This window comes from Nicotiana attenuata, unplaced genomic scaffold (assembly GCF_001879085.1).
Source record: "Nicotiana attenuata strain UT unplaced genomic scaffold, NIATTr2, whole genome shotgun sequence".
NCBI lineage: Eukaryota > Viridiplantae > Streptophyta > Magnoliopsida > Solanales > Solanaceae > Nicotiana > Nicotiana attenuata.
In genome coordinates, this window is record NW_017672258.1 from 153,832 (window position 1) to 180,009 (window position 26,178).

Here is a 26,178-nt window from a genome sequence, read left to right on the forward strand (position 1 = left end):
GAACTTCATGATACTATGACTGTTGTTACCGAGCATGAGTCTGACTTCATGGAGAAAGTTAATAAATTGAAGGCTATCTTACCCTCAAAAACCGAGGAAGCCAACACTGCCGAGGAGAGGAGAGCAGAAATGGAAGAAAAGACTCAAAAGGGTCATGGAGCAGACTCAACTTCACTCGATCACCAGTGTTGAGCTTGATCCCAAAATCAGAATTATGAAAGATGAAAATGAAAAGCTCCAATCCAAGATTGAAAAACTCCATGCTAGACTCCAAGACTAAGAAGATTCTATCCTCTTCGAGAAAACCTATGCCATATACCATACGAAGAGGAAGACTTTGGAGGAAGCCAAAGAAGGAATTGCTAACATCGATGATATATTGCCGAGGACTAAGAGATGGAGACAACTGCTCGACCCGTTGCTTCTCATTCTTCAAATACTAACTCTGAGTATTCGGGAACCGAAGGAGAAACTGAAGAAGATGAAGGCCTCGAACCGGAAGCGGAATAGCCTTGTCCCAATAAAGAAAATGAAGACTCTTCTCTCCCTTCGGGTTCTGGCAGCAAGAACTAATGTATATATTTTTCTTTACTTTTTGTAATTATGCCAAAGCTTCTTTATTGAGTTTGGCATTTTAATTAATAAAAGAAACTCTTTGCTTAAGTGTTGTGCAAAAATATTATTTTTCATTTAGGTGACAAAGCTTCGGGAATCTTTTCACATCTGGTAGCTTTTGATTCCCGGCATAAACATTTTCGGAATCTACCCTTTGACTATGAGGGTTTCATAAGAGAGGGGCCTTATGTTTAGAATAGTCTTGAAGAGGACGTCTCGTGTTCATTCCAGCACAAGCATTTGAAGTTTTAACTAACTTTCAAACGCTTATTATTCGGACAAGAAAAAAGGTAAAAATGAAAAGGACTTTGATTTACTCCCTTTATCTTTAAAAGTACATTGACATAAATATTCTTTTGCTTAAGTAAATAAAGCTGCCAATACATATGGCTAACTCGTACAACTTATTTCTATGGGGCTGATCATGCAGTCTCCGGTCCTGATAATACATTGATCCCGGTTCTAACAGTCCCCTTCGTAACACTTTAAGTGCCTTGTCATGTTTTATTTCCCCCCAGTGTTCGGATGTTAAGTATGAGAATTCAAGCACTGGAAGTGTTGCATTTGCCGATGACCCTTCCTTTGTAGTATGCTTTATATTGTTGTCTCATTAAAAACCTTGCCAGAAAAAATCCAATTGGGACAAAAACTAGTTGAAGGAAAAAAGAGTACAGCACGTGCTTTCAGTATCAGCAAGGATCTTCAAAACCAAATCCCTAACTTTGAAATATTGGAGATTTGCTCTGTGATTGTAATACCTTTCCATTCCTTGCTTTTGTGCCACCATCCTCGCATATGCCAAACTCCGGTGCTCTTCTTGGAAATCTAGTTTAACCAGCAATTTCTCATTGTTTGTCTCTTCGTTTGCTAAGGAAAACCTTAAGGTCGGTTTCCCCACTTTCACCGGGATCAAAGCCTCTGATTCGTACACGAGTGAGAAGGGTGTTTCACATCCCATATAAAATCACTTCTCGTTCTCTGATCTTTTAAGCACCTACTTTAACTCATTTAGTAAAATAATCATTTAAAACTAAAAGAAATTTTACCTTACCGGGTCCTTGTGGTAAGGGACCGACTATGTCCCTCCCCATTTCATGAATGGCCACGGTGACACCATCGAATGTAAAAATTCCACCGGTTGATGCACTAACTGTGCATGGCATTGACATTTATCGCACTTTTGTACAAATGTTTTCGCGTCTTGCACCATGCGGGGCCAATAGTAGCCAGATCTTATCAACTTGAGAACAAATGAGTCTACACCGGATGGTTCCCGCACACTTCTTCATGAACTTCTCTCATTATAAAGTCAGGCTCCGACACCCCTAAACACCAAGCCAATGGTCCTTGGAACGATCTCTTGTATAATTGTCCATCAATAAGACAATAATGAGTTGTCTTCAGGCAATTTTCCTTGCCTTAGATATTCGATAAACTCATTTCTCCAATCCCAAATTAAATTGGTTGAGTTAACCTCATAGTAGCCGTCTACATCCAGCACCGAATGCAACAATTGAACTACTACACCAGCATCAGACCCTTTCATTTTCGTAGACGAACCCAAATTAGCCAATGCGTCTGGCTCCACATTTTCCTCCCTCGGAATGTGGATGATTGACCACTCCCTGAACCGGGAAAGTAATACTTGAACCTTGTTTAAGTATTGTTGCATGCGCTCCTTCTTGGTGTCGAAAATTTCGTACTAGGTTCACCACCATGTGGGGGTCGCACTTTATTTCGATGATCTCAGAGCCTAGCCCACGAACTAGTTCAAGTCCTGCACCCAAATCCTCGTACTGGGCTTCATTGTTAGTTAATGGCACTGTTCTAATGGCCTGTCTCAAGGTTTCCCTCGAAGGAGTGATTAATACTACCCCAAGATCGGACCCTTTTACGTTGGAAGCTCCATCCATAAACAAGGTCCAAACTCCTGATACCGTTCCTGATACCAACACTGCTTCTTTAGCAGCTAAAGACATTAATCCCGGACTAAAGTTGGCCACGAAGTCGACCAAAACTCGTGACTTGATTGCAGTCATGCGCTTGTATTCAATGTCGAATTCACTAATTTTGACTGCCCATTTATCCAAACAACCCCACAACTCAGGCTTATTAAGGACATTCCTCAAGGGAAATGTTGTCACAACGGCTATTGGATGACATTGAAAATAAGGCCTAAGCTTTCGAGGGGCAACTACGAGAGCCGAGGCCAACTTCTCAAGGTGGGGATATCGTGTCTCCGCACCCGATAATATTTTACTAACATAACAAACGGGAAATTGTGTACCTTTTTCTTCCCGGACCAAAACAGCACTTACCGCTACTTCCGAGACCGCCAGATAAATCAGCACTTGCTCACCTTTTTCCAGTTTTGACAACAACAGAGGACTAGACAGGTACCTTTTTAGATATTTCAGTGCATGTTGGCATTCCAGAGTCCACATGAAATCGTTCTTATTTTTCAAAAGTGAAAAAAAGTGATGGCACTTCTCCGAAGACCTCGAGATGAACTTGCTTAGAGCCGCCAATATACCGGTTAACCTCTATACTTCCTTCACACTTGTTAACTGGTCCGAGATATCCTCGATGACTTTGATTTTATCAGGATTTACTTCGATACCTCATTGAGAGACCAAAAACCCTAAAAACTTATCGGAACCAACTTTGAAGGCACACTTCTCCGAGTTGAGCTTCATATTGTATTTTCTCAAAATGTTGAATGTCTCTTAGAGATGTTTCAGATGATCTCCAGCATAAGATACTTAACTAACATGTTATCATTATAAACTTCCATTGTCTTACCTATCTGTTTTCAAACATTTTATTAACAAGCCTCTAATAAGTGGCTCCAGCATTTTTAAGCCCAAAAAGCATCACATTATAGCATTACATACCAAAATTTGTGATAAAATAAGTCTTCTCTTGATCTTCTAGGTCCATCCTAATTTGATTATACCCGAAATAAGCATCGAGAAAACTCATTAACTCATGCCTGGCCGTAGCATCAATCATTTGATCAATGTTTGGCAACAGAAAAGAGTCTTTAGGGCATGCCTTATTTAAATCTTTATAATATACACACATTCTAAATTTATTATTATTTTTAAGCACTATCACTATGTTATCTAGCCAATCGAGGTAATTTACCTCTCGAATTAAACCTATATTAAGTAACTGTGTTACCTTTTCCTTAACAAACCTGTTTCTGACCTTTGCTATCGGTCATTTCTTCTGCCTTACCGGAGGGAAGTTAGGATCCGGACTTAGCTTGTGGACCGCCACCTCCAATGGAATACCTGTCATATCTGAATGCGACCATGCAAAACATTTCACGTTAGATTTTGGAAAATCTATAATTTTTAACCTGAGTTCGAGACTTACCCCCATTCCTAAGTGGAATTTTCTTCCCAAGAATTCTCCGAACAAGGCCACTTGTTCGAGCTCTTCTGTTGTTGATCTGGTCGCATCCATCTCTTCCGCTATCTGGAAAGACCTCGGTACCAGATATAATTCTAATGACTTCTCGTCTTTATCATCTTGAATCGAGAAAGAAGAAGGCAGCAGTTCCTGTAATTGCTATTTGCTCGTTTCTTTGCCCTTGCTACTCGAAATAGTTACTGCGTTCATTTTCCTTGCAGCCGGTTGATCTCCTCTGATCTACTTGATCTTTTGTGGTGTCAGAAATTTTAACAGATGATGGTATATTAAAGGTACAACCTTCATTTCATGTATCCAAGGCCTTCCGAGGATTATTTATAGCCCATGTCACCATTAACCACTTAGAACAAGGCGATCTTCGTTACTCCTTCGGCATGTGTAGACAACAAATTTCTCCTCGGGTTGTCACACTTGTTAAGTTGAACCTGGCCAAAAGCTTTGTGGTTAGAACTATGTTTCTAGTCAGCTTTGCTTGCTCTAAAACTCTCCATTGTATGATGTTAGTGGAACTTTCTGAATCAACCAACACACGTTTAATTTTAAAATCCGAAACATTAAGAGAAATTACCAAAACATCATTGTGCGGTAGAAGAAGTCCGTCGGCATCTTCTTCTGTGAAGGTAACGTCATCTTCTGTGACCTCTCGGATCCTCTTTCCATGAGTCACCGATATCTTCGTCTTCTTTGCTGCCAAAAATGTCACCCCATTTACTTTGTCTCCACCGAAGATCATGTTTATCGTTATCCGAGGTGACCCTGTGGCCGTCTTTGATGGTTCAACAACATCCCGATTTCTCCCATAGTTATTTTTGGCACAGTCACTTAAAAACTCTCTCAGATGACCATTTTTTAACAACATTGCCACCTCTTCACGAAGATGTCGGCAGTCCCAAGTCCTATGGCCGTGATTCCATAGAATTTATACCATAAATTAGGATCCTTTTGGCTAGGGTCCGTCGGATTGGTTTTGGGAACCTAGCTTCTTTAATATTCCTCATTGCCGACACCAATTCTACCAAGCTGATGTTAAATTGTAGTCGGATAATCTGGCATATGTTGAATCTCGGGACCCCGCTGTCACTTTCTCCTGCAATGATATGCTACTTTGACCACGATCCACCCTTCTATCGAAAGCGAACCTATCCAAAGACTGAAAGCCTTTATTTCCACGCCCATCAGCCCACTCATAAGGTTGAAAATGACTTGTAGAGGACCTCCGATCTGCATCAAAATCATTTTTGAACTTATCTTGATTCTGATCATGATTCTGTCCTTTGGAAGACACCAAAGAACCCAATTGGTCATCCTCTATCCTGATCTTTGACTCGTAGCAATTATAAACATCTGCCCATATGGTTGCCTGAAATTCTAGAAAACTTTCCTTCAAATTCGGGGAGGCATCGGAACTTAACGGGTTGAGACCCTTTATAAATGCCTCCGCTACCTCTTCACCTGGTACAACTCGTAACAACATCTTTTCCTTCTGAAACCGGATCACGAACTCTCGCAATAGTTCAAATTCTCCTTGGGATATTCTGAATATATCTGCCTTTCTTTCCTGGACCTTTCTTGCTCCAACATGAGCTTTGATAAAACGAATCTGCAAACATGTCAAAAGAATCAATGGAATGTTCAGGTAAGAGATAATACCAAGTTAAGGCACCCTTTGTCACGGTTTCGCCAAACTTCTTCATTAAAACAGATTCGATCTCGTATTGGGCCAGGTCGTGACGTGTTCATGTGGATCCGAAGTCCCATCATATTTTGGTATACCTGGTATCTTAAACCTCTTTGGGATTAACTCCGGAGCTGCACTTGGTTTAAACGGCAACTGCATATACTTCTTAGAATCCGGTCCCTTTAACACCGACAACACTCCTGGGATCTGATCTATCCGAGCATGGAACTCTTTAGCATTTTGGTCAATTCATTCATTCATTTCCCTCATGAATCTTATGAGCTCGATTTTGAAAGGGTTGTTTGAGTTATTGTTCCCACATCCACTACCGGTACCTCCTGCCTCGTTGAAATCGATCTCCTCCCTTGGAGCGTCGTTATCGGTTCTTTGATCCGTTTGATTTGCGGAAGGCTGGGAGGAATCGGAGCCCTTCACTAGCATTATTGGAAGCACCTGATAACGCCTGCTTCAATTCTGTCATCACATGATCTTGTCTCGAGAGGTGATCCATAATCGCTCTTTGTTATTCTCTCAAGATTTTGACCATTTCAACAACGTGTTAATCATCTGCATCATCAGGAGTTGCACCCCTCATATGTCGAGGATAGTGACCTTCACGAACTTTAGTTGTTTCATCTCCTTCACAGAGGGTTTCGCTAGTTGAATCATCACGTTGGAACACATCTTCACGTCCGTTGCGTGCTCCGATATTGTAGACATTGTTGATATTATTAGCTGCCTTATCTGATTTTTCTTTTGCTAAGAAAGGAATCAAAATTTGTTAGAAAGAGATGAATGGAACAAAGCAATTACACAATTGTCTATGCCCCACGGTGGACACCAAATTATTTACCTATTAAACGGTACCGTTGAATTTATAGTGTGATTTATAGACACGTGAATTAGTTTGATCCAAAAATATGAAATAAACGAGAATGAAATCAAGAATGTGAAAATAGCATGAAGAAATGCAAGCATACTGGTATGATACTCTGGAAGTAGTAGTATAAAAAGATATTAAGAACAAAAGAAAGTAAGTAATCCTATAATTTGGAGGCAGAATTTAGCTTATGTGTACAGAATATTTCGTGTCCTATAAAGAATGGGTCCCCAAATCAAGCTCCTCTTGAATGAGAATAAAATCGTCATTGATGATTGAGTAACAGTTGATTATAAATGCAGATATTCTCTATAACGGCTGCTCATTGAATGCTATCCGATGTCAATGTTTTGAATCTTTGTCATCGCCTACTCTGTCTTCGGGATTCCTTCAGCACTAGTCACATGTTCGCAACAGGTATCAATTATTCGTTGATTCACTTCCTACCTGTCTTCAGCTCCACGTGTCATCTCTTCATTCGTCCAACTATCACAAACCAATTTTACCGCATGCACAAACTACTCCCAAGATGCACTACTGACCTCACCATATATCTGTTTTAATGCAAATAAAATAGGTCTCTATTTTGGTTGGAACAGTTGGACCATCATATGATGCAGAAGTTACAAACACAAGAACCTACTCCAATAAATGGCGAAAAGAGCACCGAGATCTGAAAAATACGTGGCCGTCTTGGTGGCAATGGTACTATTTTGCTAGTTAAAGATACCATGGTCTTGGAGGTAAAATTCATGGAATATTGAACAAATAGTACATTTTTTAAAGAATGTTAGATATGAATTAAATTATTTACAGGCACCTCAAAGTAGATAAACGAAACGGGAAATAAGAATAGAATCCTCAGAGTTAAAAAGACAAGAAAAAGAAAAAACAACAACAACCGAGACTTTCCTTTCTCAAAGATAAAAGCAACACAAAAAAAGGAAAACGGTTGTCTTTAGACACTAGTTTACACCCATTTTTGGGGGGGTGAGGGTGGGGGCGGGAGGTGGCGGTGGTGGTGGGGGAGTCTAGGTGCGGATATTTTTAACAAAATAAAGTTAATTTCTTAAATATTCGTATGTCGGCACCATAATGATATATTGGAAAGAATGAAGTTGAATAAAGTAGAATGGATATTAGATGATTCGTATCCCCGACCCGAATTGAGGCGCAGTTGATTCATTGCATAGCTCGATCACATATATTGCTATAATGCCAATAAGTTGTAAGGAAATGATCCATGAAATGCTAACTTATGAGCTTTTGTAAACAAACATTTTGGTTACATTGATTTTTTGAGTTACTATTTAGATCCCCTTTCCTTCTCCTGGTTCCAATTTAGGAAAGAGTGTATCTTTATTTGAAGTAATCTTTATAAATTTAGATAGGACGTCACCACTCACCAGCATGGAGATAGTTTTGTTCAAGATTACCATCTTTATTGCTTACCCACACGTATAGATTGAAAAGGACGGGTTCCCGGCGTAAACCAAACCATGATTTAATTGGAAACGTAGCTGTTTTTGATGTCCCCATTGTATTTAAAAATGAAATTACTCATTGTAACTGCTTGCCTGAATTGATTTAACGCGTTGAACAATAGAAAAGAAATGGTTTAACGTGCATAAAAAATAATAGATTGATATTGCTTAAAAATAAAATAAGATAAATATTAATTTGAGACAAGAATTAAAGTCTGCCTCAAACACAATTTACTTGAGTTAATTCTACAATTGTCACACAATTTTATATGTTTGTGTAAGATAATATTTATAGCACATAGTATGCATAGATATAGCAAATCGACACTAATTAAAATAAAATAACATAAGCAAACATCACAACATAAAGTCGTAAGATCATGTCAGATATCAGAATTCATTTGCAATGCACCCGCCATGTGTTCATGTTTCAGTCACCACAAACGACAAGAAGCATAGTCATTAGGAATTTGAAAAGAAAAAAGTTGAGACAAACAACAAGTCAATTTGGAAGACAAGAATAACCTCGGACTAACAAATGCAGGTGCCCACAGCAACCGCCCAAGACAGCGAATCATCATAACACTATACAAAACAGAAACAGGACACGCAGTAAACGCGAAGGGCATTTGTGGAATTAGTTCAAATATGCAGCTCTCCGTTTTTTAACATAATATTTAATTTTTTCTAGAACCTTCATGCCAACTAATATCCTTCCAAAGGAAGGTGCTTGTTTTCGTATTTTTTGAATTAATTATATGAAAATAAAAAGGCATAATACATAAATATGCCCTCAAACTTGACTTCAGCCGGTAAGTATGCCCTCCAACTTTGGGTGTGCATAAGTAGGCACCTCAATTTGTCTCCACTTTGTCAGTTAAATACTCCATCTTACAAAATGATCATCTAGACACCTCCAAAATGTATGTGCCACGCCAGCATTTATTTTTCGGTTCAACGTTATACAAGTTGAGGTGTCCTACTTGTACTCACCCAAAATTGTAGGGCATACTTGCCAGCTGAGACTAAGTTTAAGGTTTTATTTATGTGTTATGCCAAATAAAAACTTATTTTAATTACTTCATGATGTTGTGGAATGATATTAAAACTTAAACATCTATGACAAAAACTTAAAGCATTTCAGTCAGAACCAATTTGGTGGGCTTTAATTCCATCTTAATTTTAACATGTTATAACTGATAATTTAATTTATATTTTTAAATTATTAATTTTACTTTTGGATGAATAGCAACATATGCGGTCAAACTTCTCTATAACAGATTCGTTTATTAGGACTTCCTATTCCTTTTATAATGATTAACTGTTATACTAATACACTTATTACAATTTCAAGTCTCCATCTCATTTGGCTATTCTAAATCAAAAGTTATAAAAAAAAATACTTTGTTAATTTGATTATGTTATAAAAGGTAATAAAGTTATTTAATATCCAATTCTGAAATGTTATTCATACTTCATTCATTAAATATTTTAAAAAGCTAATACACTACTAATAAGATGGACTGTCAGGAAAATGTCAAATACAAAAAAAATTCTTACTTTATTTTTTAATCTCTTCTTTTCTAATTTAGCAAGAGTGTTTGACCTTTTAAATTCTTCCCCGAGGTTTAAATATAAAAGGGCAGTTCGGTACATTAATCTCAAGAGCTGGACCAGAAGGGTCTATTGTATCTGTGACCTCCTGATCACAAGAAAAGCCAGCTGAGAGCGCATAGGGGTATATTTGTAATTGCATATTTCAAGTTATGCAGCAGCAGCTGGTCTGTTAATAATAAACAGGATATAACGTTTATGGTGAAAGTGTCATGAGACGCATATACACACAGCAAAAGGAAGGCCGGTCCCGTGCTTGTTGCCGCCCCCTCCTCAGGCTCGGGCACATTTTCCCCTCCATCAAAATCATCATCTTCCTCTCTAAGAAACCCTAACTGAATCTTTTTCTTCACCCACATTACATTGAGCTTCTGTTTTTCCATTCAAATATATTCATTCACCTCTTTTTCTTATTGAAGAGATATCTTTGTTTGCTTGGTCACAAAGGGAGAAAAAAAATCTTGTCGATACGTTTGGGTTCTTGTGAGAGAGGAGGGAAAGCAAAAAACTTTGCTAGTTTTAAGGTTTGTCATATGTCAATTCTTTGTTCATTAATCTTCTCGAGTTTGTATAATCATGAGCCACAAATTTTTGTTTTTTTTTATGTGTTTTGTTGATTATTGGAGAGATATATGCTGTTTATCAATCCCATGATATTCAGAAAAGCAATTTCTGAATTCGAAAGAAAAATGAATAGAAAAAACAAAACTGATGGGCCTCTGTTCCTAATTCTGATTTGTTTAAAAGACCATTAATGTATAACAAGATCTTTTATAACATTGTATCATCTACGGCATAGCTGTTTCATGTTCACATTGTCTTGATCCTGTTAACTCTGGGATTAAACATAATTATCGTGCTCTCAAATGTCATATTCAAGACTTTGCCATATGAGGCAGAGCTAGAATTTTGAGTTTATTCTGAATTCTAGAAAAGACGACTTACTAGGTTCTGAATAAATCATGTATACATATTAAGTGAATTTCTTAACACAAATACATGATTTGAGCCAAAGTTAATAGGTTCTGCCGAAGCTGTAAGCAGTACCACTTGCTCCGCCCTATCTGCCATCCCCATGTGACCCAATAAGTTTATTTTGTGATTATTATTTTTTTGGTTATGAGGGGTGTTACAAAAAACGCTCTACATGTCTCGTAGCATACTGTTCTGCGTAAGTGTATAAATTATAACTTTGATGCTTCTTCAATTTAATTTGAGGTGAAGTATGCATATTTTGGTATTTAATTTGTTGATATTGGCGTTGCACTTGTACAGGCTGATAGAGTCAAAAGGTGATTGACAGACCTCGAAAGTGCGCCATCATTGCGGCTGGGAAAAAGGAGTGCCTATAGGTTCTAGTTCTTCTGGTTGCCTTGATAATAAAGCAAAAGGTGCTGACTATTGAGATTATGAGTCCAAAATCTGATATTTGTTGAAATTTTACTAATTTTTCACATATATTTATATTCTGCGTTAAAATTACTGGTTCAGTTGAACCCAGTGAAAAAGGCTGCATCCGCCTCTACCTCTGCTGACTGCTAACTGGACTGATGGCATATTTGTTAAACTTGGTTATGAGTAGTATTTATCTTCATTATGAGAAATACCATAATTGGCAAAGTTGTCACTCTTATACATACCTGTCTTCCCTGGTAATAACAGGTTACAGGTAACATTCTGAAGGAAACATGGCTAGCAGTGATGATATTCTTCTGTCAGCTGTTCTCAATCTTCTATCTGCATTTGCATTTCTTGTGGCCTTTGCTATTCTACGACTCCAGCCAGTCAATGACAGAGTGTACTTCTCAAAATGGTATCTGAAGGGAATACGAGCAAGCCCAAGAAGTTCCGGAACATTTGTGAGGAAATTTGTCAACTTGGATTGCAGAACATACATAAGGTTCCTGAATTGGATGCCTGCAGCTCTAAGAATGCCAGAACCAGAGCTTATCGATCATGCTGGTCTTGATTCTGCTGTCTATATACGGATATACCTTCTTGGGTGAGTTCACAACATTTAGAATATTCCTTGTCCATTTCATTAGAAGGCTATAGTTTTTATTGATAACACAGTGCTTTCAGTTATGCTTCAGTCGTTTTAACTAGGAACTTCTAAAGGATAAGTGGCAAAAGAGTTGGTTTACGTTATTGGTGGTTTCCGTGTATCAGAACTAACTCCAGAATTATTAATGCAGATTGAAAATCTTTGTTCCTATTGCACTGTTTTCATTTGGGGTTTTAGTGCCTGTCAATTGGACTGGGAAACATTTGGAGCAAATTGAGGATCTTACATTCAGCGGTATCGATAAACTTTCGATATCCAATGTCCCTTCTGGATCACAGAGGTGAGGATTTAGTTTTGCCATTCTGTCTTGGTATCTTTCTTGGTCTAAAAATGTTCGTAATTGATAATTAATTTGGTATAGAAGTTTCACATCACAAGTCATAATTATATTTTAAATAATATTCTATTATCAAGGTATCAACAAGATATTCATGCACATCTGTATGTTCTGCAATAACTGTTAATGAACATATGTTCATGCTCAGATGTTTTGGCACAAAATTGACAGACTTTCCTGTATTCTTCACTTTTAGTACATAAAAGACTAATGTACAAAATAGCACCTCAGGCTTAGCAATTGCAGCTTCCTTTATCTAGTGGTTTTTATAAGGATACAGCTATGCTGTTGAAGACTTGTTACTAACTACATTAACCTTCCATTTATTCTTTTTTGATCAGGTTTTGGGCACACCTGGTAATGGCTTATGCAGTCACGTTTTGGACCTGCTATATACTATACAAAGAATATCATATAATATCAACCATGAGGCTGCAGTTTCTTGCCTCTGAAAATCGTCGGCCTGATCAGTTTACTGTAGGTGCATGACATAATTCATTGAAATGTTTAGAGTGTTCTGTGGTACACCCTTTGGTTACTTTACCAGCGTTTTCCTCCTATAGGTCCTTGTGAGAAATGTCCCTCCAGATCCAGATGAATCAGTGAGCGAGCATGTTGAACATTTCTTTTGCGTGAATCATCCAGATCATTATCTAACACACCAGGTTTCTATCCTTTTGAATGTTAATATGATGCATTTCATAAATTGATGTGAAACGATAGTTAATATGATGTTGTTTAATATCATGTCTCTTCACTTCTTTAGATAACATAGTTATGATATGTTTTATCTAGCCTAGCAAGAAGTAGGGATTTAGCCATTTCTCATTCTTACATGTCCTGGTTTGCAGTTACTGCAATTGATCAACCTTAAACTAATGCAACTTGTAGGTTGTTTACAATGCAAATAATCTAGCTAAATTGGTGGAGAAGAAGAAGAGCTATCAAAATTGGCTTACATACTACCAAACTAAGTATGAGAGAAACCCTAAGATTAAGCCAAAGACGAAGGTACTTTTTTCTTTGCCTTGTTGCTTTTTCGAACAGCAAAGCATTATTTTAATTTCATTTGCTCTTTGGTTTTCTTGTTAAATATATTGAGTTAATCATACATAACGAATCTCATGTTCAGTCATGTATAGACAGGGTTTTGGGGCCTTTGGGGAAAAACTGTGGACGCCATTGACTATTATACCGCTGAAATTGAGAAGTTGAGTAAAGAAGTAAGTGTCTCTGACTGGTATATCATTTCACTTTCTTCTTTATGAATTCATCTGAATAAGTACTTTTGCTTGGAGTATTGTCTGTTCTTCCATCTTCATGAAGTCATTCACCACTGTTTAAAAGCTTATCATGGTTTGGGTTATACTTCCCAATTGATTCATTCTAAGTTACTGGCTTAACTCATTGATGTTTAACAAATCACGCTTCTTTCTTCTCATCAAATGAGCTACATGTTGGAAAACCAAACTGATGTCAACACTGTAGGTTTGTTAAGAAAGAAGCAACATGCTCTGTGTTTATGGCATACTTGATCGAATCTGGAGAGAAATGTGCCATAGAGGACTATTTAACAGGACATACAAACTATCAGCAAATCCTAAGATTTAATGGGAGTACATGCTCATGCATAAAAATGTGACCTCTCAGATCTTTCCATATTTTAAGCACCATCTTGAAGAAATCACGATTTCAACTAGCTCTTTTATATATAGAGCAAAGAAGATGCATCTACATGTGTAGTGCATAGTTATATTAACGTAGTACATTGGGAAATTTAATCTGCATTCAGGGAATCCAAAATAAACCAGGAGCTTTTTCCTGGCCAACCCTTGCATGAATTATGCCAAAATGTTTATTCTCACTAATGTTTGATTTTAGCTAGCATGTGAGAAAATATTTTCAGCTTCTTTTGGTGTCTCTTGTCAAATATGATGATTTTCGGATTTAGAGTAACGTAAACCGTGACATAACCTGTGGTAGCACTGATAATTTTAATGGCTGAACCTAATTGTATGCTAGCTTGTATAAGGTGATTTTAGATCAATTTGTGTTGATTTATGTTGAATGATACATAGGGTTGCTGTCTTTGCTTTACTAGTAGAGATTCCTATCCTTTTACACCTAAAACTTTCACTTTATGGGCAACCAATTAGTGAAACAAGATAAATTTTGCAAATGGAGAAGTCTTGATTTAATAGTTATAGCAATAAATAATTTATTTCGGTTGCCTGCTGCAATATGGTAATAGACTTATTCTGACAGACTTACTCTTTGATGTAGGAAGCTTTAGAAAGAGAAAAAGTTATGAGTGATCCCAAGGCAATAGTTCCTGCAGCATTTGTTTCATTTAAATCTCGTTGGGGAGCGGCTGTCTGTGCTCAAACACAACAATCAAGTAACCCAACCATTTGGTTGACACAATGGGCTCCTGAACCACGTGATGTCTATTGGGATAATCTATCAATACCATATGTTGAACTCAATGTCCGCAAACTGCTAATGGCTGTTGCTTTCTTCTTTCTTACATTCTTTTTTATGATCCCTATTGCATTCGTTCAGTCTTTGGCAAGTATTGATGGTATTGAGAATAAACTTCCCGTCTTGAGGCCGTTGATACAGATGTAAGTGATCTTCTTACTTTGTGATTTTTTACTTATAGAAAAAAAGGAAGTGATCTTCTTACGTTGTTAGTAAAACGGGTGCTAGTATTTATGCGTCAAAGAGAGGGGGAAAAAAAGAAAGATCACTTCGAAATTCTGTTGTAGTGATGGGTGATTATACCATAAGAATATTTCTACCCATTCCATATAAGCGTTCAGAGTACCGGATAGAGGTTTATGTGTATACTTTTATACTGTTTTCAATACCCTTGCAAAATCTTTTCATGGGGAAGGTTAAAAGCCATCAGTTTAGCTTACTTATCTAGGAAGACAAAGAAACCCACAAAATTAAGCATCAAACTTCAATATTTGCACTTGAGGACTCCTTTTTGATTTTGTGCACTTGAGAATATCATGTATTTAATAAATCAATTTTTGAGGTTCTTACTTCTGGAATTCCTGTTACAGGGAAGTTGTCAAATCTTTTATCCAAGGTGTTCTTCCTGGGATTATACTGAAGATTTTTCTGATTCTTCTTCCTATGATTCTAATGGCCATGTCAAAAATAGAAGGCTATACATCACTTTCATCTTTGGACAGAAGATCAGCAACTAAATATCATTTTTTTATCCTTGTCAACGTGTTCTTGGGAAGTATCATCACTGGAGCAGCATTTGAGCAGCTTCAGAGATTTGTGGAAGAGCCTCCATCAGAGTGAGTTCCTACTGTTCGTCTAAATGGGGGACATGACATGTTCACGGATCTTTTTCTTGGAGTGCTAGAAATAACCAATCTTTTTGTTTTGATATAAAAAAAAATAACATAAGAAAGAGGAAAGAAGATTACATTCACATTATTTGGTGACTAACATGTTACCTCCTATAATTGTTTACTTTTCTTGGTTCAGAGACTGGAATGATCTGAAAAATCAACCTTTGGCATTAGGAGCTCACTGTTATCTAGAATTGTATCTGTGGAATGTTCCTTACAAATTGATAGCTGAATCCTGCTTGTGACCTGAAACATTTTAATTCTTTAGCAGTGCTCTTTGAACAATATTTCCCTCAAAGTGCAGCAATAGTTTTCATTATATGATGTTCAGCGAAAACTGTAACTGAAGATGCCATTACATTGACCGATCTATCATATAGGAGTTCTTTATGTGTGCTGAAGTGTGAAGCATCAAGATTTTGGATTATTTAAGTGACACTTTAGATTATTGTGGAAGGAGTCTGAATGTGTTTACAGGAAATTCCTTAGTATTACATAACTTCTGTGTATTTGATATGAAAGGATCCCTTGGTTTAGTGGTTATGTATTTTCTGTCTTGATCATATACACAGCTTGTTTAACCTGTTCCTTTTCGTTCAGAATCCCAAAAACAGTTGGTGTAGCTATTCCGTTGAAGGCTACTTTCTTCATTACCTACATAATGGTTGATGGTTGGGCTGGAATTGCTGCAGAGATTCTTAGATTGGTTCCATTAGTTATGTTTCATCTTAAGAATACGTTTCTGGTAAAGACAGATCAGGATAGAGAGCAGGCTACAGATCCTGGTTCGTTGAATTTCTCTGTATCAGAACCTCGCATACAACTGTACTTCCTACTAGGCCTTGTGTACTCAGTGGTCACACCCGTACTCCTGCCTTTCATCATCGTCTTCTTCGCATTCGCTTATATGGTTTTCCGCCATCAGGTATTTCACTATTGCTTATGCAACAGATGTTTAGATATCTTGTTGAGAAGGTGGAAAGACGAGATGCATGATAAATGCTTAAAAGCAATGGAACCTAAAAACATCTAGTGCTCTCCAAGAGTTACATTTCGGTATGTGGATTGCCAATGAAGCAAATATAGCATATGTAGTTTGTACTTTTCAGTGTGCAATAACGTTCATGTGTAATATCTGAAGAATTGACCCTTCTCCTGAACCTGTTTGCTTTGTTGGGTTTTTACACTTGTTCCTGCTTTATATTTCTAGTAACAACTCTTTCTTCAGTCAAAGAGATGACATCCCTTTACTTAGCCATTTCTAATAACACATTATTTGATTAACAAACTCAGCTAATTACTGCAAAAGATAACTTACATTTGTATCAACGGCCTTGAACTGCAACATTTACCATTACTGTTTCTACTCCCTAGATCCATCAAATGGTCAGATACTGAAATTTGTTCTTTCCTGTAGATCATCAATGTGTATGATCAGAAGTATGAGAGCGGCGCATCATTCTGGCCAGATGTGCATCGTCGTATAATTGTAGGTTTGGTTATATCCCAGCTTCTATTGCTGGGACTGTTGAGCACCAAAAATGTTGCCAGATCAAATGTAATACTGATTGCACTTCCAATTCTGACAATCTGGTTCCATATATTTTGCAAGGGCCGATTTGAGTCAGCATTTGTCAAATTCCCCTTGCAGGTTAGTGTTCATTACCTACTGCAGCACATTATAAGCAAAGACAATCGTTGCATTCTAGAGAAATTCTTGTCTATTATACTTCCAGTCTTTACACATATATTTTATATCTTCTTAGGAATGCTATTACCATGTTTGTCAACTCGGGCTAAGATTGTTAAGTGTTTGCTGCAGGATGCAATGGTGAAGGATACACTAGAACGGGCGACAGAACCAAACCTTAATTTAAAAGCATATCTCAAGGACGCTTATGTACACCCAGTTTTTAAAGGTGTAGAGTTTGAGAGACCGACAGCACTTGACGATGAGGAGAATAATCCACTTGTTCCAACCAAGAGATGTAGGGGTAGTAAGACGCAGTCTGAAGAGGGCGTCTGAGACACGGGTTGTATAGTCAGTTTTGTCACCCAAAACAGATAGAAAGAACTTAAGAAAGCGGTTATTCTTTCTTCGGTTTCCCATTATAGCTTGAGTTGGGATTTCTGCATTAGAATGTAACTCAATGGGAATGTACTGAATGCAGAACTCATACGCGCATAGATGATGATGATGATGATATTTCATGCGCCCTGTAAATGCTCACTATAGGAGAAAGAATTCTTTAACTTGTTCATACTATGTGAAGTTTGGATCTGGTTTTGTGCAGAATTCAAAGGCTAAAAGAAAGAGTGTTTAGCCATAATGGTAAAATTCAGTTCATCCTTCTAATATCTCAGCAATCAAAGTGTAAAATACCAAACAAGGTCTCTCTATACTCAGTCCCGTCAAGATGTTACAAAAATAGGCCTATGAGCCATCACACACACAGAGGCATGTTTTCATTAGGCTGAGAACTCTCATCCCTCAATCACATTATTATCAGAGACAAATGGCAAATAGAGGCCAATTTGGACCAATCAATGAGTAAATATGTCGTTCCCAAGATTATCTAAAAACAATTTTTACTCCCTAAGAAAAATCATTCCATTTCTGGAACTAATTTTGGCACATGAGACTCAAAGAGGGGTCCCAAACACGACAAAAATAAAATTTATTTTTAACTCTTTGAGAGACAACTGAAATTTATATTTTTATTTTCATTGAATCAACTCCCACTTTTTTTACTGTAGGGGTGTCAATGGATATTTAAAAATCAACTAAACCGACCGAACCGTACCCAGGGGGGCCCGATGAGTTTTGTAGCCTAAAGCCAAATTTTATGAGGGGCCTTAACTTTTTTACAAAAAAGTTATTTATTTATTTGAAATCTGTTTTTCTAGCGTTTCTTAGATACAAAGTTATTAATAATTTTCTTATAATCAATAACTCCTAATAAGTCTTTCTTAATTGTCAATATAACTAATCCATTTAATCTTTATTGAGACATTATTGATCTTAGGTGAGATTTTATCAATTTTAATTTTGATAATTTCTTTCCGTTAAAACGACGGAAACAAGAGTTATTAACATTATTCCATAAGTAATATTGGCATTGGAAAGAGATCAAATTTTTTTATTTGACTATTTAATTCCATAAGTATATCAATTAAACTGTTACTTCTAATTATACTATTTTTCTTAATATTTTTAGTTCCAAAAATAAATCTAAACCATCAATATCAAATTGATTATTATGCTTTAAGGAATATTCAAGATTAAGGCAATATTTTTTTCAAATTTTCATCATCTAATAATTTTAATTTTTACCACTAAATAGAAAATCAAAAATATTTTCATATGCTTCGAATTGTTCAAATCTATTTTGAAGTGAAAAAATAGCCTTGTCTATTATGTATAAAGTAATCAACTCCAAAGGACTTTTCGAAAGATTTTGAGATTTTATTATCAACATCCTCATCAAATTGTTACTTCCTATATATCATACGTTTCCTACGAAATTAGTGTTCGATATTCATTTCAAGTGCAATTTTCTTGGTAGAAATCATAACGGTTGCAAATCTTCTCTATACTTGTTAAAGAAAGAAATCAAAGTTTTTCACTTCACGAAATCTTTTTTTAAACTTATACATAGTCTATTAGGTGTAACAAAAAATGGGCTCCCATAAATGTGGGGCCTAAAGCAATTGATTTACTTGCTTTATGAAAGGACCGCCCCTGGCCGTCCCAGACCGAACCGATTTTTAGGTTTCTTTTAATAAAACCGTAGGTTTTTATATAAACCTATAACCAACTGATAATTATGGTAGGTTTTTTATTTTATGAAAATAAATCGAAAAAATACCGAACTGTACCTAATAAATTTACATTGAAAAAATATATTTATATATTAAGTTTAAAAACAACAAAGCATTAAATTTTTCCTTGGGCCTTGTAATTATGAAAACGGTTACAAGCCAACAAGTAATTAAGATCAAAATCCTAATTCTCAAACCTATTATACTACTCCTATTGAAACTAAATTATTTCCTGCATATTCACTAGCAAGACACAAGGTATTCTAGTGATTATGAATGTATTGAATATGTTTCCTTTCGTATGATTTAAATTTATATTTTCGAATATTTAATCTTCTATAAACTTTATTCTTGAGACCCAACTTTCTTAATATCTTTCCACTTGTGTGATTTATATTTTCTTTGTCTTTACTTAGTTACTTTTAGCTGCTATAGAATAGTTGATGGATCTATACTCTGGTCATCTTTCATGTTTTCTTAATTCATCACCCTTTAGATAGTAAAAATGTCTAGAGAGTTTTGCTAAGTCCTCTAAAAGTACGGACGCTATTGCATTCTGCTTCTACTGGTGACTTTTAAAAAAATACCGAAAATTAACCGAACCGTATCGTTACTGAAGAGAAACCAACATGATTGGTACGGTCTCTAAAAGGCTAATTTTAATTATACATAATAGAATTTCCCTAGTTTACTGTTTGATGATATATTTTGTTTTTACTATTGAGGAGTTTTTTTAGCAATTATAGTGATTCAGTTGGAAGATAGATGAACTTTTCACTTTTCACATTGGTTTATGGTTTTAACCTTTAATCAACTTATAAAACTTATCAGTGGACTGATAGAGTCCAAAATAATTTAGTCTGAATTGTAGTATCTGCTAACAAGGATAGTGAAATACTAGTGAACAATTCACAGAGTGATTTTATTTTGTGTCTCACACAACTTACACTAGTTGTGTAAGACCTCTTTTTATCTCTTATATTTGTGGACCTACATCTTACACAACTGGGTCCACAAAATTCTGGGACCCACACAGTTGTGAGACAAAAAAGAGGCCTCACACAACTAGTGTCAGTTGTGTGATGCACAAAATAAAATTTTTCACAATTCACATATCACTGGATACAGATGATCTCTCTCAATTAAGCGATGCCGGTATTTGTGCAAGCTTAGTTATATATTTTAAGAAATAAACAGAAATTCAAAAATAGCCAGATTTACCACTGGTCGTTGAAAAATAGCCAAGTTTCAAAAGTCATCGAAATTTAGCCACTTTAAATCTGAGCGAAAACACTGTTCAAAATCCGGAAAAATACGCCCGCAAATTTTACGGGAGTTCCAGCAAGTATAATTGTCCAGTATAATATACTGGAGTTTGGAGCACTGATGCTCCAGTCTCCCGCAAATTTTACAGGAGTTAGCAAAGTATACCGGTCCAGCATAATATGCTAGAGTTCGTACACAAATGCACCAGAACTCCCGTATATTATACTGGATCGGTCCCTGTTGCAGCAAAATAGTGGCTATTTTTCATTGACTAGATAAATGCTGGCTATTTTTTATTGACCAGTTGAAAACTGGCTATACCATGATATTTTAACGAAAAAAAGTGAGATATTTCACGAATGAAAAAGCAATTGGGGCCCATTAGCCCAAATTCACGTTCCTTAAAAAACAAATAAATGGACCCGTACGATCTTGACCACTCTTAATTACAGAGTTTGTGCTATTGCAGCTAAGTTTATCTTTCTGCACCAAATTCCTCAATTTCTCTTTATCTGACCGAATCAAATGGTATGTTTTCTCTCTCTCTCTAGATATTTTTCATTTTTCTTATTTTCTATTCTGTTTAGACTAATATCACTTATTAACTAACGCCTCACCTCGACTATCATTATTCAGTGTGATTCTCCAATTTGTAATGTAGGTTCTGCTTTGCTCCCCATTAGTAATAGCTTGAAATTGTGATTGTAGATACTTACTTGCGGTTAAACAGTAAGAATAAATTTCTGAGTATCTCCATTTCGCCCCAAAAAGCTTTTGAAAAGATTTTTGGTTAAACTGAAAAATATTGAAAATGTACAGTTGACAAAAGAAAATTATATCCTGAAAAGCATACCCAAAACCAATCCAGACTTACCCATAAACTTTTAGATGTTATTAATCTGATCCTGTTTATTTATAAGTTACTTTTCCTTTTAAATCATATGTTTTTCGGAGGCGGATCCAGGACTTAAGCTCTATCCATTCTACCTTTAAGGTTCTTATCTTTAAACCCAATTATATTGTTACAATTATGGGTTCATATCTACTCCTGTTTTTTGCAATTTTAGTGGATTTTTACACATAAATTTATGCTTCATGTCGAAAGTACTGGGTTGCCGCAAGTTCCTTATGTTTTCACGTTCTCCGGCAATGCCATTTTGTCAGTGTTGTCTTGTTGATAAACCTACTTATGTTTTTTATATTTTATGTCAAAAACTTATTATTAGTCTAATGATGTAGACTTAGGAATATTGTTGTAGTGTTTACATACCTGGAGGTCTGATTGATACTTTCCCAAAGTAAAAGCATTTCAAACTATAATTTTCTACTTTGGAAAACGTTAAATCCAATCACTTATGTTTTGACTTTTTGATAGTTAGTCATCTATATACAAATTAATTTCAGAAAATCTTTCCTAAATATCCTTTCATAAAACATTTCCAAAGAATTTTCCAAAAATTATAAGCACCACGTAAATGACTAATTACAAAAATCTTTCGTGAGTCTTATAGTTTCTGGAGGCTGTTCCATTATCGGTGTCCTGCTCTGAAGTCACTTTGCATGCTAAAGAATTCTCGGAAAAGCTACCACCTCTTTCAGTTCTTTTGCTAATGTATAAGGTTTGTGGTATTTTTGCAGGACTTGATTAAGAATATATGATTCACCAGGTTGTATGTCTGAGCATGTGGTAACATTTAGTTGTGCAGTTTTAAAATGGCAACTTTAACAGTACAGTTGGCTGTGCAATCACGTTTATTGAGCTATGGCATTGGTGAATCAACCAAGTTGGTTCCTGCGCCTCCAGCTAACCATGGAAAAAGAGTACTATGCAGATTAAGGAAGCTGGAATTGGAAGAGATAAATTTCTCTGGCAGAAGTCGAAAAACTGATCAAGAAGTTTCTAAGAGAACTCATCGACTAAAAGCACTATCAACATCAGGTATTTCGCTCATTCAAACTGCAAAAACGGTTCCCACTTACCTTTTCAGGACAGATACTGGTGGTCAAGTGAAAGTCTTAGTGGAAAAGACAAATGGAAAGTACAAAGTGCTTGTAGAAGCTTTGCCATCGGAGCTCTCAGATGCACATGCTGAGCTAGTTATGGTTTGGGGCCTATTTAGGTCTGATGCGTCATGCTTTATGCCTCTAGATCTAAACAGACGTGGAGCAGATGGTAAAAGTAGTACTATTGAAACACCATTTGTGCAAGGACCTTCAAATAAGGTCACAGTTGAGCTGGATTTTGAAGCAAGTTTAGCACCCTTCTATATCTCCTTCTATATGAAGTCACAACTAGTTTCTGACATGAAAAGCTCAGAAATCAGAAGCCACAGGAACACGAGTTTTGTTGTACCAGTTGGTCTCACTTCAGGACATCCTGCTCCATTGGGTCTTTCCTATCAGCCAGACGGAACCATGAATTTTGCTCTCTTCTCACGCAGTGCAAAAAGTGTTGTTTTGTGCTTGTATGATGACATATCAGTTGAAAAGCCATCTTTAGAGATAGATTTAGATCCTTATGTTAATCGATCAGGTGATATTTGGCATGCTGCTTTAGATTGTTCTTTGCCGTTTAAGACCTATGGTTATAGATGCAAGGTGGCTACTTCTGGGAAGGAAGAGATGGTTCTTTTGGACCCATATTCTAAGGTCATAAGGAGTGTTATTCCTCGTCAGGGTGGGTCTAAGTTACGTCCAAAATATCTTGGAGAACTATGCAAGGAACCTGGCTATGATTGGAGCGGTGATGTCCCTCCTAGCTTACCTTTGGAGAATCTAATTATTTATCGCTTAAATGTGACTGAATTTACAAAGGACGGGTCTAGTAAGCTACCTGATGACCTTGCTGGAACTTTCTCTGGCATTACCGAAAAATTGAGCCATTTCAAACATCTTGGTGTCAATGCAATCTTACTGGAGCCAATTTTCCCTTTCGAGGAGCAGAAAGGACCCTATTTTCCGTCGCATTTCTTTTCACCTGGAAATATGCACGGACGTTCTAGTGACCCTCTTTCTGTCATTAACTCTATGAAGGATATGGTTAAGAAATTGCATGCTAATGGGATAGAGATTTTTCTTGAAGTTGTTTTCACTCACATTGCAGAGGATGCACCTTTGATGCATGTTGATAATTCTTCCCACTACTCAATCAAAGGTGGTGATCTGAACATTCAATATGCATTAAATTGCAATTACCCCATTGTCCAACAAATGATTTTGGACTGTCTCCGCTACTGGGTGATTGAGTTTCATATTGATGGTTTTGTTTTTGTAAATGCTTCTTCCTTGTCGAAAGGGTTCCATGGAGAGATTCTATCTCGTCCTCCATTAGTTGAGGCTATTGCCTTTGATCCTATACTTTCAAAAGTAAAGATTATTGCAGATTATTGGGATGCACTAGCCAATGATTCGAAGGAAATCTTATTCCCCCACTGGAGGAAATGGGCAGAGATAAATACGAGATTTTGTGATGACATTCGAGACTTCTTGAGAGGTAAGGGTCTTCTAAGCAGTCTAGCAACTCGGCTTTGTGGAAGTGGGGATATCTTCTCAGGTGGACGAGGACCAGCATTCTCTTTCAATTATATTGCCAGAAATTTCGGACTTACTCTTGTTGACTTGGTTAGCTTCAGTAGTAGTGAAGTGGCTTCAGAATTAAGTTGGAATTGTGGAGAAGAAGGCCCCATGACTAATAATATTGTCCTAGAGACGCGGCTTAAGCAAGTTCGTAATTTTCTGTTCATATTATTCATTTCTCTTGGTGTACCAGTACTTAACATGGGAGATGAGTGTGGTCAGTCATCAGGGGGCTTCCCTGTACATGGTGCTCGAAAATCTTTTGATTGGAGTACTTTAAAAACTGGTTTTGGGATTCAGACTACCCAGTTCATTTCATTCTTGACTAGTTTAAGAATGAGAAGAAGTGATCTTCTTCAAAAGAGAACCTTCTTAAAGGAAGAAAATATCCAGTGGCATGGGAGTGACCAATCTCCTCCAAAATGGGATGACCCGTCTAGCAGATTTTTGGCTATGACTTTGAAGGCCGATGCTGAAGACAGCCAGACATCAGTCTCTGATAACGGAGGTGATTTGTTTGTCGCCTTCAATAGTGCAGGAGAATCAGAGAGTGTTATCCTTCCACCACCTCCAACAGATATGGTATGGCATCGTCTCGTTGACACTGGCCTCCCATTTCCAGGATTTTTTGCTGAGAAGGGGACGCCAGTTGAAGATGGTTTAGTTGCATATGAGATGAAGTCTCACAGCTGTTTGCTGTTTGAAGCACAAAAACTAGCTGAAATTTAAATTCCCTTTTTCCTTGGCATGTAGCTTTTTCGACTTGAAGTCATGCATCATAAGGCCCCGTCATGCCTTCATAGTAATAGATTTTAGTAAGGCAACAGCGAATATTAGATTTTCTTCTAAGAGGTAATAGCTTGTAAAGGTCGTTTATTCCTTCCTACTATTAATAAGAGGGAGTTTGAGGAGCTTAGGGTCGTCCTGGTTGCTGACCAAAGGGATATCTTTGACATTTTATTTAATTTATTCTTAGTTCATGCTTAAGTTGGTGTTATATACAGTGTTAAGCAGGAGTTCGACTCTTATACTGAATTGACATAAATACCTAAGACCACTGCGACTTGAAGCCGTTTTCCGTAAAAAGTGTAGGGCATATCCTGCAACTTTTGCCCCTCTTCTTGTGATTATTCTATTACTTATTTTATCACTTTTTTTGTAAATAAATGAAGTTTAAGGACTTTTACATGCCCATGTATGATGTCAGACAACGTGCAAATAATTTCTTAAGAAAAAATGTGTAAGGACATATTTAACAGACACACACACACACACACACACACACACATATATATATATATATATATATATATATATATATATATATATATATATATATATATTGAGTGGGTCATCATATTTATTGTCCAACTCTGCATAGGAATTAGGATAGGTCCATATTCCAGTTACTAATCAAATTATTTCAAATTCCCTGATTAAATATAATATACTCTATTAAAGCTAAAAAGGATACTTTAAATAAGGAATTTTTACATTCCTATACACTATATGAAACTATATTACCATCCGTACTCAAGTTTTACTATAATTATATTTTATATACCCAATTACCATTTTTGTACATTTTAAGGGAATTAGTGATAATAATTAGTGTCCTAAAATTACTCTAACATATCTTCCACTCCCCCACGTTTCTCTCTCCACATCCCACCTCCTCCCCCATGTATCTTGCACCCACCCACGATTCCACCATTGATAACCATTAAAAAGCTTTGAAGCTTTGAATTCGAATTTGGGTTTTCAAAAACATTATTTGTTTGAATTGGATGTTGTTGCAAAGAATTGGGAATTCTCTCTTCATCTCTCTCTCTCTATCTCTCAATCCCTAATTTCAGTAATGTAAAGCAAAGGAAAAGAGAGCACCAATTCCACCATTGACAGCCATTAAAAAGCTTTGAAGCTTTGAATTCGAATTTGGGTTTTCAAAAATCATTATTTGTTTGGATTGGGTGTTGTTGCAAACAATTGGGAATATTGTTTGGAGTTTATATCTCAATTTTGAGGGGTT

The 26,178-nt window shown here is 36.6% G+C and overlaps 2 protein-coding genes across 2 annotated transcripts; both read left to right on the plus strand.

The window, feature by feature from the left end:
• The first annotated feature begins 9,931 nt into the window (after positions 1-9,931).
• LOC109212495 (CSC1-like protein At4g02900) lies at positions 9,932-17,843 on the plus strand. Its single transcript, XM_019376141.1, has 13 exons — positions 9,932-10,233; positions 10,985-11,100; positions 11,372-11,711; positions 11,905-12,054; positions 12,453-12,588; positions 12,675-12,776; positions 13,003-13,122; positions 13,254-13,334; positions 14,395-14,735; positions 15,183-15,428; positions 16,086-16,410; positions 16,903-17,136; positions 17,308-17,843. Exons 3-13 carry the CDS (start codon positions 11,398-11,400, stop codon positions 17,509-17,511), a joined length of 2,253 nt encoding a protein of 750 aa, XP_019231686.1. The 5' UTR covers positions 9,932-10,233; positions 10,985-11,100; positions 11,372-11,397; the 3' UTR covers positions 17,512-17,843.
• Positions 17,844-20,928: 3,085 nt separating this feature from the next.
• On the plus strand, positions 20,929-25,146 carry LOC109212496 (isoamylase 2, chloroplastic). Its single transcript, XM_019376142.1, has 2 exons — positions 20,929-21,101; positions 22,212-25,146. The coding sequence occupies exon 2, from the start codon at positions 22,287-22,289 to the stop codon at positions 24,876-24,878; it is 2,592 nt and encodes an 863-aa protein (XP_019231687.1). The 5' UTR covers positions 20,929-21,101; positions 22,212-22,286; the 3' UTR covers positions 24,879-25,146.
• The last annotated feature ends 1,032 nt before the right edge of the window (positions 25,147-26,178 follow it).

What these genes read in the sequence shown, in the direction of transcription:
- LOC109212496 (XM_019376142.1), top strand. Translation starts at nt 22,287, where the DNA reads ATGGCAACTTTAACAGTACAGTTGGCTGTGCAATCACGTTTATTGAGC.
- LOC109212495 (XM_019376141.1), top strand. Translation starts at nt 11,398, where the DNA reads ATGGCTAGCAGTGATGATATTCTTCTGTCAGCTGTTCTCAATCTTCTA. An exon ending in ATACGGATATACCTTCTTGG is followed by an intron (nt 11,712 to 11,904) that starts GTGAGTTCACAA and finishes TTATTAATGCAG; the next exon opens with ATTGAAAATCTTTGTTCCTA. An exon ending in TTGAGGCCGTTGATACAGAT is followed by an intron (nt 14,736 to 15,182) that starts GTAAGTGATCTT and finishes TTCCTGTTACAG; the next exon opens with GGAAGTTGTCAAATCTTTTA.